Genomic DNA, 12,669 nt, shown 5'->3' on the forward strand with positions numbered 1-12,669 from the left:
ACTCACTGCCATCAAGTCAATTCTGATGCACAGTGACCCTATTGGACAGGGTAGAACTGCCCCTGTGGGTTTCCAAGATTGTAACTCTGGATGGGAGTAGTAAGTCCCATCTTTACTCCCTTCAAAAAGTTCATAGAAAGCTTCCATTCGCCTTTCATTCCATTTTCACGCAAACTTTTTGAAGCCTCCACTGCCCCTAAAATCTAAACTGTGTGGCTTGCCTTTCCAGTTTGCCACACTCAAACTTTTCCTGCTCTCTCCCCAACCCAAACCGATATGTATTGCCCACCCTTTTGTATAGTATTTTGTTACAATGCACACGTGTGCACACACACAAATAAAAACTCTTTAAATGCATGTTAATGAGATCCATCGTCATCGATCTTTTGAGGGAAAAGCACAAATGTACATGATGGCACCTAAGCCAAACCTATAGAGCAGAGTACAAGTGCCCCACCGAGTTCCCGGGAGCCCATGGAAGCAAGCAGTCTCATCTTTCTCCTGATGTTGTAAGTACCAGCATGCAAGGACACACAATTTCCAATGTCACTGGTCAAATTCACTTTTTCCTCATTGACAGAAAGCGTCACCTTCCTCAGTGGATTGAGACTCTCTCTCTCTCTTTCTCTTTCTCTCTCTCTCTCTCTGTTCTCTCTCTCTCTCTCAATACAGGTCAAGTCTACCTGCTCCAAGAAGCCTCCCCACCTGCTCTGTCCCCAAGTGAGCATTCGTTTCTTTCAACTTTACTTAGATCTCAACATGAGAGTTTCAACTGGCACCAAGTCTGGCCTGAATTCCTAGCTTTTTCCTGGATGTGAGTCTTGTCCAGCTGTGTCCAGCTGAGTGACCTCGAGCAAGTCACTTATCTCTGACCCTGGGTTTCTGCATCTGGAATCTGCAAACAAGACTACCATTGTGAGGAGTCCTGATGTTCAAGTGCTTGGTTAGCATAAAGGTGGGTAGTTCAAACCCAGCCGACAGCTCCATCGTACAAAGACTTGAGATCTGCTTCTGTAAGATCACAGCCAAGAACAGGACAGTTCTACTCTGTCAGATGGATCCCGACAAGCCAGAACGGATCCAGTGGCTCCCAAGAATAACCAGAGCATCTTGCACATTGGACCTGTCATGGCTAACTAAAATCTTGGAAGGCCATCTAAAAGCTTGTGGAAAATGGGACAAAAAGATCATGGAGTTTTCCCATGAACTTTTAAAATCCCGGTTTGTGTGTGAATGTGTGGATTTACAACCCCCCACCCCTTACATTAAAAAAAGGGTTATTTTAAAGCAATATTGTCCCGGTTAAGAATGCCGATTCTGGGCTCAAACCTTGACTTTGCCACTTACTGTGTCAACTTGGATGAACTTCCCAATGGAACTGTCAAGGACTTGATTTCTCTATCTGGAGAGTGGATGTGATGGGTTTCATGTGAGGAATAAATGCATGTAAAGCGCCTAGACGCCAGGACCCTTTCACACAGTTCCTCATGTGGTGGTGACCCCAACCATAACATTATTTTCATTGCTACTTTATCACTGTCATTTTGCTACTGTTCTGAATTGGGCAACCCCTGTGAAAGGGTTGGACAACCTCCAAAAGGGTCTCGACCCACAGGTTGAGAACCACCGGCCTAGACAATTGGCTAGGGGAGAGTGCAAAGAAATGCCAACTGTTCTCTTGTAGAGCAACTATCAGGTGTTCAACAAACAAACACGGCTTCTTGCTCACTTCTGGTGGCACTGGGTGTCTGTCTCTACCCCGTCCTTCCTCACAACAGAGTCGGTGGCCTGTAGGTCCTTCTGCCTTGGAGCCTGGTACCCTGAGGAGCATGAGCAGGTTCTTGGGGAGTCATTGCTGGTAGTGTCAAGCTCCCAGGGCAGGCCTGGAAGTGGTGGAGCTGGGACGAGCGGGTCTCACCTGCCCTGTCCATCCAGGGTCTGTCCCACGCCCATCGGCGACCCAGCCAGGCAGACAGAGCCCTGCTTGCCGCCCCCCATCCCATCCCCCACCCCACTGCTTCCCTTCTTGCCAGCAGCCACTAGCTGTCCTGGTCCAGCCACACCTTCCTGGGGCCCTCAAGGGTTAAGGCTGCAGGGAGCAGAGGTTTGGGCTGACGTCGCTGGCCCGAAGGTGGTTCCCCTCGGGGTGAGGATGGGAGAGCTTGTGGCTGAAACCCGAGCTCCCGCTCAGCTGGGCTTGGGGAGGTCCCTGTAAGAGCCGCCCGCTGCCTTGCCTCCCACCCGCGGTCCTTCCTGCGCCTTCAGTAGCTCGGCGCACAGCTGCGAGGAAGATGGAGCTGGGCTGGTGGGCGCAGCTGGGGGTCTCGTTCCTGCAGCTCCTTCGCATTGCGTCCTGGCCTAGAGGTACTGTGGGTGGCGGTCAGGACCCGCTGGAGGGGGACCCCTTCCCTGCTCTGGGAGGGAACAGCCGCTCTTTGTGGGGCGATTCACGAGTGCGCTGGCTGGGAGTAGGTGGTGGGGAGGGGGCTTCTCGGGTTCCGCGGGAGGAGTTGGGGTGGGGGTGGGGGGCGTTGCCCGACTGCCGAACACCCGCCCTGAAATGGTGATTGGGGCTGATCCTCTCCACTTGTGAAGCTCAGCCTCAGTGGGACGACGTGGGTACTCGCTCCAGTTTTATTTGTTATTTTCTATTCATTTAATTTTAAAGCACACAGTCGCCTACCCTAGAGGAATCAAGTCCTTGTTAAGTTCTCCACTTGGACTTGCCAGATGCTAACTTTCTCTTGGAGAGCGCTCCCTCCGAGGTGAGGTGAGCAGGGAAGAAAGAAAGGGCTTGCAGTAAGCAAAACCAGCGCTCCCTGCTCGGCTCCCTGTCCTTCCTCCAGAGTCTTGCTGGGACTCTTAATCACAGACCCCAGACCCCTCCCACTCAGCCTGTGCCCCTGCCTTCTTGATAAGGATGGCAAGATGCCCGGTGAAACGTGCGCGCTGGTTCTGGGATGCACAGTGTTTGTTTGGAGAGAGCACTGGTTCTTTGTTTAGAACCACAAACCCCATGTAAAGCCTCGCCCTATCCCCTCCTACCCCCCACCCCACCCAGATAAGGCTTGGATGGGACAAACAGGTCCTGGGAGCCTCTGCCCCAGCTGAGGACAGAACAAGGTGACGGTCTGTCTTGCAATTGCTCCCTGGTGCCCAGGGAAGAGGGGACTTGTTAGCATCTGTCTACCTTTTTTGTTGGCCTGGAGGGAGGGGTGAGGCATCAGGAAGTGAGAGGCGCCCTTCTGGGGTGAAAGTATGGGCAGCCATGCGCAGTGTGGACAGATCTGATCAGTTTGGGCCAGGGGAGAGTACACATGGGGGCTTCCTGCTTTCCCTTCTGTTGGCTACCTGTCACCTCTGCTCTACCTGAGTGGGGCTTGCTCCATCACTGTAAGTCTCTGCAAGTGCCTGAGAATACAGCTGGGTACGTGAGATGACGAGAATTCTACATGTAATATCCGGCTGTCTAGGAGGGGGTCGCAGCCTAAGGTCACAAAGCTAGGACACACGAAACCTGCCCATTTGGCCAACACTGCATCTACAAACAGCTTGCCTTCTGGGTAGTGTAAAGGATTCTTGTGCCCGGCTGCTGAGTAAGGTCTGGGCCCACCCAGAGGGGCCCTGGAGGGTCTGCTTCTGAGAAACCAGTCACTGAAAACCCCATGGATCAGCATGGAATGGTGTTCCACGGGAGGTCGCGGCATCTAGATAACTGAGGTCGCTGGCCTGCGACCTTATAAGCCCACACACCTGTCCCAGGAGCCACATTAGTGGCCTTGCATGAAGTCCTTGCTCCTCCCTGTTCCAGCTTTACCTTTCAGACCCACCTCTCCAGAGGAAGGTGGCCTTCGCCCACCTCCAGAAGACCCTGAGCCCTTCCACAAGCACCAGGGTCCAAGGACTAGCTTCCTCCTCATGGCTGCATGGACCACGCCCTGCGTCCTCTGTATGCCATGACACGTGAGGGCGTTCAGACCCATAAGAGTGAAACATGAAGCAAAACAAAACTGCTCAACTGACTCTCTTCACTGGCTCAGGATCCCAACAATCCACTGAGTCAGACGGGAGGATCACTTTGTACTGTGCGCTGCTGGGGAAACACTTCAGCAGGGCATGCAAAGTGTTGGCGGCCACAACTGCCCACCAAAGCAGAGAGAGTCTCAGAGTGCTTAGCACTGGACTTTAGACCGACTCATTTTCCTGTCTGGACTCCTTGCTGAGAGTTTGCTTTTCCACCTCCAATCTACTGAATCAGAATCTCCGTTTTAACCAAATGTCTGGTGTGCCAGATGTAGACATAAGCCTTGTAGATGAGCAGAGTGATTTCAGTTGTTAGGCATTCACGTGCAGAGGGAACCAGAGGAACGGAGGGGAGGAGTGCACGTGTGTGTGTGTGTGTGTGTGTGTGTGGTGTTCTTCACGTTGCGAGTCAGTCCAGCTCTCTTGGAATTCCGTCTAGCTTTATAAAGGAAAGCATGGACGTGTATTTCTTCTGTCTTATTAGAGAAAAAAAATGGATCAGATGGCATATAAACAGCCAGTGGGATGCCACAGGAGCTTTTTGTGTTCAGCAGCAGGGGAGACATGCTCTGGGACACGAATCTAAACCTGAGGCCAAAGGAGAAACCCACATATACAACACACGAGGGGAGAAACTCAACTCTCCTGACCGCCCCCATGGCAGGAGCCGGGCCAGCCTGATTCCGCTGGGGGAGGAAACCCTCATTTAAAATGCGCGGCTCTGGGGAATTAGACTTTAATATGGATGACTTCACAAGTCTCCCTTCCAACAGACATTGGCTTGTGGGGAAGGCACAGGAATGCGAGGGGTGAGGGGGGGAGCTTGTTTGAAGCAGACGTTCAGTGGCAGGAGCAGTCAGCTAAGGAAGGCAGAGCAGGAGTGTAGGTCAGGGCAGCAAGAGAACGGAGCTGTGCGTCTTTCCTGGGGCGTGCTGGGAAATCCAAGGAGGAGACTGGGAAGGTTGTGCTTCCTTGGCAGGGGTGGGGTTTTGCGGTGGCCATGGAGAGGGAGTTCCCCTAATATATACTGGGAGAGCTTTTCTGGCTTCTCCAAGGGGAAAATAATTTGCTGATGGAATCATGGATTGTTGAAGCTGGGAGGGGCTTTGGGGACCATTTAATCTGAGTCTCCTGAGCCAGCTTTTCGACACTGACCTAAATCCTCGACAGGCACTCACTCTCAGACACCCAGAAGAGGTTGTTGTTAGCTGCTGCCGGCTCAGTCTGGACTTTGGGCGACCCCACAGGCTTCTCTCTTGGCTGTAATCTTCACAGGCTCAGAAGTGGAGGGCTTTCTCTTGTGGCATTCTGGGTGGGCTAGAACCTCCAACCTTTGGGTTCGCAGCCTGGTTGAAATTTCCTGGAGAGCACAGTCCACTGCGGTGGGTGCTCGTATTACCGTTTTGCAGATGGGGCTCCCAGAGCTTCTGTGACCTCTTAGAAGCTCTGCAGGTAGATTAGTGGAACCCAGGGTGAGCCTGGGGTATCTAATTCTTCAGCCCAAGCTCACCTGTTACCTGGCTGAGTTAGGCTCATCCATCGAGTACACTGATCAACTTGGTGGATACAAGTCTTAACAGAGATGTTGGCTTCAGGATACACAGAAGGGGAGGGAGAGTCCTTGCTTGCCCCCATGTTGTGGCCACTGTCAGTCCAGCGGCAGCTGGCTGTGGCCAAGAGGGAGAGAGCAAAGCTGAAGTTCTGCGGGCTGGCAGCCTTTGGGCCCAAAGGCCTGGGAATGTACTTAGTAAGACACCTTTAGTAAGTCACTGTTTGAATGTGAATGCCTTTGACCAGGCCATGTCCTCTCCAAGGTCAGACATGCCACCTCAGAGCCCACATGATTGCTATATGCTGGTCCCTCCTTACACTGGAGCTTTGGATCTCTGCTGCCTGAGGGGAGGGCGGGGCCAGAAACAGAGAGGGGGAGAGAGAGAGGGTGGAAGGCTAAGTGCTGAGTGAGGGGAAATTCAGCCTAAGGATTGAATAACTGAACGGACTCTTCAAAGCAGAAACATCAAACATACTTTATGGAACATAATTCTGCTTCTCCCCCTGATCTTCAACACTTTGGTAAAATGCTTTGCTCTCACGAATGCCCCAGACTGTGAGCTCTTGGTGGAACCTGAAGACTAGGCTGGAATTATATCTGGACCAACAAGCTGTAGATCGACAGCACCTGATGGCATGGGTGCCTGAGGTTTCTCAAGTGGGTAATCCCTCAGTTCTTGGCTTCTCACGATAAAGAATTCATGTCGAAGCCTGGTTTGTAATCCAAGTGAGTTTTTATGAAGGTCGGCAAAAGTTTCAGGTCTTAAAGTCTCAAAAGAGTACATGCTATTTCAGGGAAGCATGCCAAACCACACCAAAGCCGGGCTGGGGCCCACAACTGGACACGGCCACCTTGTGGGACTGAGCACCCACACGTGGTGAACTGAGGCCAGAGAGACTGTGGCACGGCAGAGCAGGCGCAGGAGCAGGGAAACGGGAGAGAAGGGCCTGCCATCCCGCCCCCAGGGTATTTCAAACCCCTGGTTGGGAGGTGTAGTTGAATGTATTGGTTGACCCCATTGACTGAATTAAGTCCACCTGAGCCTAGTTTGGACTATCCAGGTGTAATGCCCACCTGGCTCAGGGTCCTGAATTGGAGCATGCCCAGTTAAGGTCTTCATGGGTGGCTAATGGTCGCCTGATTTCCTTCCCAACCTTCTGTAGGGTGCCTGTGAAGTCATGGGGGCGACAACCCCCCTGTCCCTGTCTCTTAGCGACCTAACACAGAAGCTGTGGCCTAGAGGATGCAAGTACCTTGGGGACATCTAGAAGCTCTCAGAGGGCTGTGGAGGGTCACTGGCCTGGACGGCACTGGACTTACCCTTGTCCCCATTTGGATGACACGCCCAGACACCCATGAGGAGAGGCTGGTGGCAGAGGGAGTCTAATAGCTGGCCCTCGGGCAGGAAATCAGTTCCCTCTGACTCACTGGAAGTGACCAACGCCCTTTTAAGAGAAACCGTGTCTGGCGGCCTCCCCTGGCCAGTTCCAGAAGCTGCCCTTGACTTGGGCTGTGTGCAAATCGAGGCACGTGTCATTTCCATGATAGATGAAGGTAGGCGGCCCCTGCTCCCCCACTGAGGACGTGTCATCCTTACTCCAGGGATGCTTGAAGGTCATGAGCAGTGCTTTCGCTGGCATTGCCTTCACCAAACGTGAGGTCCTTCTCACACGGTCAGTCCCTCCTGAGGACACACGTAAAGAAATCCAGTTGACTTCTTAGATCACATTCTTCGATCCGCAGGCTTTCATTGGCCAATTTTCAGAATTCTCTCTTAGTCTGGAAGCTCTGCTGATACCTTTCTCTACCGTGGGTGATGCTGCTAGTATCTCAATACCAGCGGCATAGCTTCTGGCCTCACTGAACCACTGAACCGCCAGAAAACAATACGCGGACAAGGAGGTGATGCTCTACATGTGTTGCATGGATTTATTTAATCCTCACGACACACGAAGGAGATAAGCACTATTATTACTAACCTCTGTTCACCCTTGAGGCGCGTAAGCAGAAAGAGCTGCAGGGTGAAATCACAGCTGGATGTCTGGGTTTTAAACCTGTACCGCCTGGCACCATGCACATTCTGAGACATTACATACAGTTCCCACATTTAGCAATGTGTCATGTATGGTAGACCTGTTGGTTGTACTTTGGCTACGAAGATGCAAGCTAAAAGTAAGGTAAAGAGGGTGGTCGTGATTGTGCCAGTAGTAATTTAAAAAAACCGGTGATCCCTTGGACACTGCAAGACCTGGGATGAACAGGGAAGCATATTGCTTTTCCTTTTTGGCTTCACAGTTGATGGATGCAGGGGAAGGAGACTCGATCTTCTTCCATTAATACCAAGATGGGTTTTGAAAGGGAATTCACTGTCTGCTAGACAGTCATGTCCTCATCTCAACTGGCTCCATGGAAATGGACATCTTATCTGAGCAGCAGATGGAGACACCAACTTCTGTCTCTCGTACAGTCCTGGTGGCACTGTGGGGTAAGCTTTGGACTGCTAGATGCTGGGTTAGCTGCTCTGTGGGAGAGAGATGAGGCTGTCTGCTCACATAAAGCTTGGTTGTTAGGTTCTGTTGAGTTGGTTCTGACTCTTGAAACCCTGTGTTCAATAGAAGGAAACGTGGCCCTGTCCAGCGCCCCTGCACAATTGTTCTTTCTGTTTGAGTCCATTGTAGCCACTGCGTCAATCTATCTTGACAAAGGCTTTCCTCTCTTTTGCTGTGCCTCTACTTTAATAGCAGGATTCCTGGTGGTGTAGTGGTTACACATTGGGCTCCAATCCACATGGTCAGCAGTTCGAAACCAGCAGCAGTTTGAAGGGAAAAAGACCGGGTTTTCTACTCTCATGAACCATTACAGACTCAGAAATCCATAGGGGGTCGCTATGAGTCCACAGTGACTTGATGGCAGTATGTTCGGTTTGGGGTTTTTTGGTTTTGTTTTTTTTCTAACCTTACCAAACATGATGACCTTCTCCAGGGACCGATCTCTCCTGACAACACGTCCAAAGGAGGTGGGATCAAGTCTCACCATTCTTGTCTCTAAGGAGCCTTCTGGCTGCTCTTCTTCCGAGACAGGTTGGTTTATTCTTTAGGGAGTCTGTGGTACTTTCAGAACGTAAAGACTCACAGCCGCTGCACCCCTATCTAGGGTTGCCATGAGCCAGCACTGACTTGAAGGCAGTGGAGTAGGTGTTCTGGGCCTGTCTCTAGCGCTAGTTGAATGATTTTATTCTTGCAGCCTGGTGTCTTCATTCTGTTCTCGCTGAGGTCCTGGCTGGCTGCGAGGGGTGAGTTCGTGGATGGGCAGTAAGTGACTGTAAGTACAAGGCTGGCCAGCGTGCTTGGTGATTGGAAAACCAGGCCTGCTGCTGCCAGAGCAGAGTAAGGAACACCCTCAGTCAAGTTCAGGTCATGGGAGATACAGCAATTGTCTTTAGAAATGAAATCCATGGTCAGTTAAGAACCCAAACTCAAGCCCAGCTGGTCTAATGGAAAACCACTGGATGGAGGGAAGAAATTGGCCCAGTTTACAATGTCAGGTACATGGCTGCAGGACGCTAAGGAACAAAAATATCAATGTTTTTATAACCCCGTTCCCCTTACTTCCTAAGATTCCTTCGAAGGGAGCAAATTAACCCTTAGTACCATGGACCTTTGCTCAGGAGTCAAAGTGTGAAGGGGTCGTTGGTGGAGAACACCCGAGATCCCAGCAGCCAATTGCCTGAGCTCAACTTCTAGCTAGTAACGTCTACTTACCTGTGGCTTTCCTGGAGGCAAGTAGGAAGGGTGGCATCTCAATGGGCTAGCAAAGAATCTCTATTCCAGGTCTTCTGGCTCTGCCTTCCTGCCTTCCACTGGGGTCAGGCCTGCTTTCAAAAGTCTATTCACCTCCATTCTGTTTAAGCCCGCCCTGCCGCCCCCACACACCCCCAGACCAACCCCCTGGAATAATAAAATGAGTGAGCTTTTCAAACCTTTATGGAAATGAGGTACAAACTCCAAAAATGTTCATCAAGTATAGGCCCAGTGGATTACCTTCAACCGCACAATACAGATTCCAAAGGTCACAGCAAGAGACATTTCTAACATCAGCCGTTGTACAAATAGACTTTGCCTTGCGAACCGCGAGGCTCCCACGTGCCTTACCACGCTCAGATGGATGTCTTCTGTCAGCAGACCTTTCCAGGTGGCAGGTGTGATCGTAGGTCCTGAGGGGACACTGATGAACGAGGCAAAGACGCTTGCCTTGAGGTACTCACAAGCCACTGGGAGAGCTGGTGGCCCAGCAGGTCATTCCCCAAACAAAGGCTCCTAGAACCCTAATTCTGAGATCTCTTCAGCAACAAGGAAGCAGGAAGGAATGTGTGGGGACGGAATAGGTCCAGGGCTGGGGCGATTCAGTAGGCACCGGCGTATGGTGGACACTGCAAAGTCCTGTAACAAAGGACACTGTGATTGGCATTCCACAGAGCGCTTTGACCGCAGAATTTCCTTTCCACACAGTACCTTCTACCTTCCAGCAGAATCCGTGCTCCGTGGAACACGGCTTGGAAAACCCTGGTCTCCCACCCGTAATGAATTAAACATTACGGATTGTTTCACCATTCCGGAGGAAAAGGATAGGAAGGGAGTTTGCAAATCTGAAAAACAAGTGTCTTCTCCAGACTTCGGCTGGGCTGCTGGCAGGAAGTCGGGCCTCCTGGCCACTTAGCACTGGCAGCGGTGGGGAGTGAACCCTGGCCTGACGTCCTCTCCTTGCTATCCTAAGGAAAACCCTCTCCTGGCACCTGCTGACCTGCAAGCCTGATGGGCACGCCCTGTATCCACGTGGCATGAAGCCGTGTGGTTGGGCTGGGGTTGAGGGGCACACTGCGGGGTCACTCTGATGAAGGAGCTCTCAGAGTGCCGTGGCAAGTCTAGGGGTGGGGTGGGCTTGAGGAGAGCCATGACCTAGCTTTGGTCTTAGAGAGGCCAAGTGCTGCCACCACAGAAAATCCTGCAAGGGGGAGGCCTGACAGAAAAAGAACATTTGTTTTCGCACCTTCAGGAGGCTAAAAGTCCAATGATGGTTTCTGGGAGCTTCTCTTCTAGCGGCTGGTGGCAGCTGGCGATCCTTGATGGTGTTGGCTTGTAGATGGGTGTTTGCGGGCATTCCTCGTCTATTTCTTTGTCTGCTCTTTCTAGAAGATACCATGCAGAAATGACTAGGTTAAGGCCCCACCAGACGCTGCACGTAACAAAAGAACATTCCAAAGAAAAGTTGAAAAGAAAATTCCTATGTCTAAACAATCATATTTACAGGCAAAGGATTTAGAAATTCTATATAGATTTTTTGGGGTAGGCTAATTCAACTCATAACAGTTTCTAGTCACACCAGTCAGTGTCAGTCATGCTATCTCGCCTTCCAAAAGAAGGTGCATCTCTGGGCATTCGGATGGCGTCGTGGTAATGCATTGGGCTGCAAACCACAGGGTCAGCCGTCGAAGCCACCAGCCACCATGCAGAGAAAGATGGACATTCTACTCCTACATTTCTTTCTACTCACTGTGTCTGAAACCCACAGGAGCTGCTCCACCTTGACCTAGAGGGTCTCTAGGGGTCAGCTTCGTCTCCGTGGCAATGAGTTTGGCTTGGGCTTTGGTTTCTTGACGCTAGAGGTGCTGACCAAGGCTTGTTCATCATGAATTGTGATCCCCCTTCTCCTAGTGTATGTTGCAAACATCTATTATTTTTGACCCCTGTGTTGGCCAGTAGTTTTCAGCAAACCTAGTCTCTGTAACTCTGATTTGTACAACCCGGAAGTGGTCTGGACTGTTTATCGTGGGGCTGTATCCCATAGAGAAAGCACATGAACTTGAGCTGCTCTTTGACCCTTTGTGTGCTGACTCTGGGAACTATGTGCGTGTTCCCCCATCCCCCGGCCTCTGCTAAATATTATTCTTGTTGTCATGCAACATGGTTTCTGCCTTCTCTCTCAGCTCAGACTTGTTGCCGATTGGGTGAGTACAGCAGCAAGGGGCGAGGAAGAAACCAGCTGTTCCATTCAGGGCATTCCAGCCAGGGCTCCACCATGGCGTGCTGGGCAAAGATTTAGTTCTCACTTAAACTATACTGACGGGACTCATCTTTGATGCAGGTCTCTTTGAGGGGTCTGAGTTTGCATCTGCAGTCACATCAAAGACTGCCAGTGTGATGTGCATCTGAGGCGGGTGCGTGCAGGATGTGGAATGGAGATTCAAACCATGGCTGCTTTTGTGTTGGGCAAGCTACATCACCCTTCCATCTATAGGCTGAGGATAATAGCATCTATGACATAGATTTATTGCAGGTATTAAATAAGATCATCCATTTAAAATGCTTAGGATTGTGCTTGGCCAATCCTCAGAAAGTCAGTCATCTCCTCCTTCTATTTCCTTCACTGCTGCAGCTTTTCCATGGGGGCGGGGACAGAGCACCGCAGGGAGTTTTCATCTGGAGGGTCCCTTGATGGCAGTCTGTCCTGTTCGTCTCTGACTCTGTGTCAGAAACGAAACTCTCCAGTGATTCCTCACGTGCGAATCTCCCGCGACTTGCTTTCTCCTGTTGGTTTTATCATACACCCCCCCACATGTCTTCCACATGCTAATGTTTTGGTAGCTCGACATCTGAAACAGGGCCCAGGAAAGATTCCTGCGAGGACCAAGGAAACCATGTCTTGCAGCGCGGAAGACTCTGGCTCAGTGATGTGGTGCCCAGGGCTCCAGGGCCCCCTAACAGCTTACATTCGGAAGGAGAGGCGGTGCACCTGTTGTGAGTCAAGGATGGAGCAGGCAGGCGAAAACAGGCTCCCTTTCATCTCGTTCTAACTTGCCAAGCTGGAGGAGGTAGCTATAATGAGGGCTAGCCGGCCTGGAGCTGCTGCCCGCTCGCGGCTTAGAGACCCATCAGACATACCACTACAAATGTGTCACCCTCCCTCCACATCGCTCTGCACTTGACATCTGCTGTTGGCCAGCTGCCTGTGGTTGGTGCAAAATCTGCCCCCTGCCTGACATCAGGGAACCTGGATGTGAAGACAGCGATGCCAACGCTTGCAGCTCTTAACAAAGA

The 12,669-nt window shown here is 51.4% G+C and overlaps 1 protein-coding gene across 1 annotated transcript in view; it reads left to right on the top strand.

The window, feature by feature from the left end:
• The first annotated feature begins 2,290 nt into the window (after positions 1–2,290).
• PAMR1 (peptidase domain containing associated with muscle regeneration 1) overlaps positions 2,291–12,669 on the top strand; it is a 94,167-nt gene continuing 83,788 nt past the window's right edge. The window contains exon 1 of the mRNA XM_075548366.1: positions 2,291–2,364. Coding sequence (XP_075404481.1) covers positions 2,292–2,364 — 73 coding nt within the window. The 5' untranslated portion in view covers position 2,291. The remainder of the gene's footprint in view (positions 2,365–12,669) is intronic.

Source organism: Tenrec ecaudatus, chromosome 4, assembly GCF_050624435.1.
Source record: "Tenrec ecaudatus isolate mTenEca1 chromosome 4, mTenEca1.hap1, whole genome shotgun sequence".
Taxonomy (NCBI): domain Eukaryota; kingdom Metazoa; phylum Chordata; class Mammalia; order Afrosoricida; family Tenrecidae; genus Tenrec; species Tenrec ecaudatus.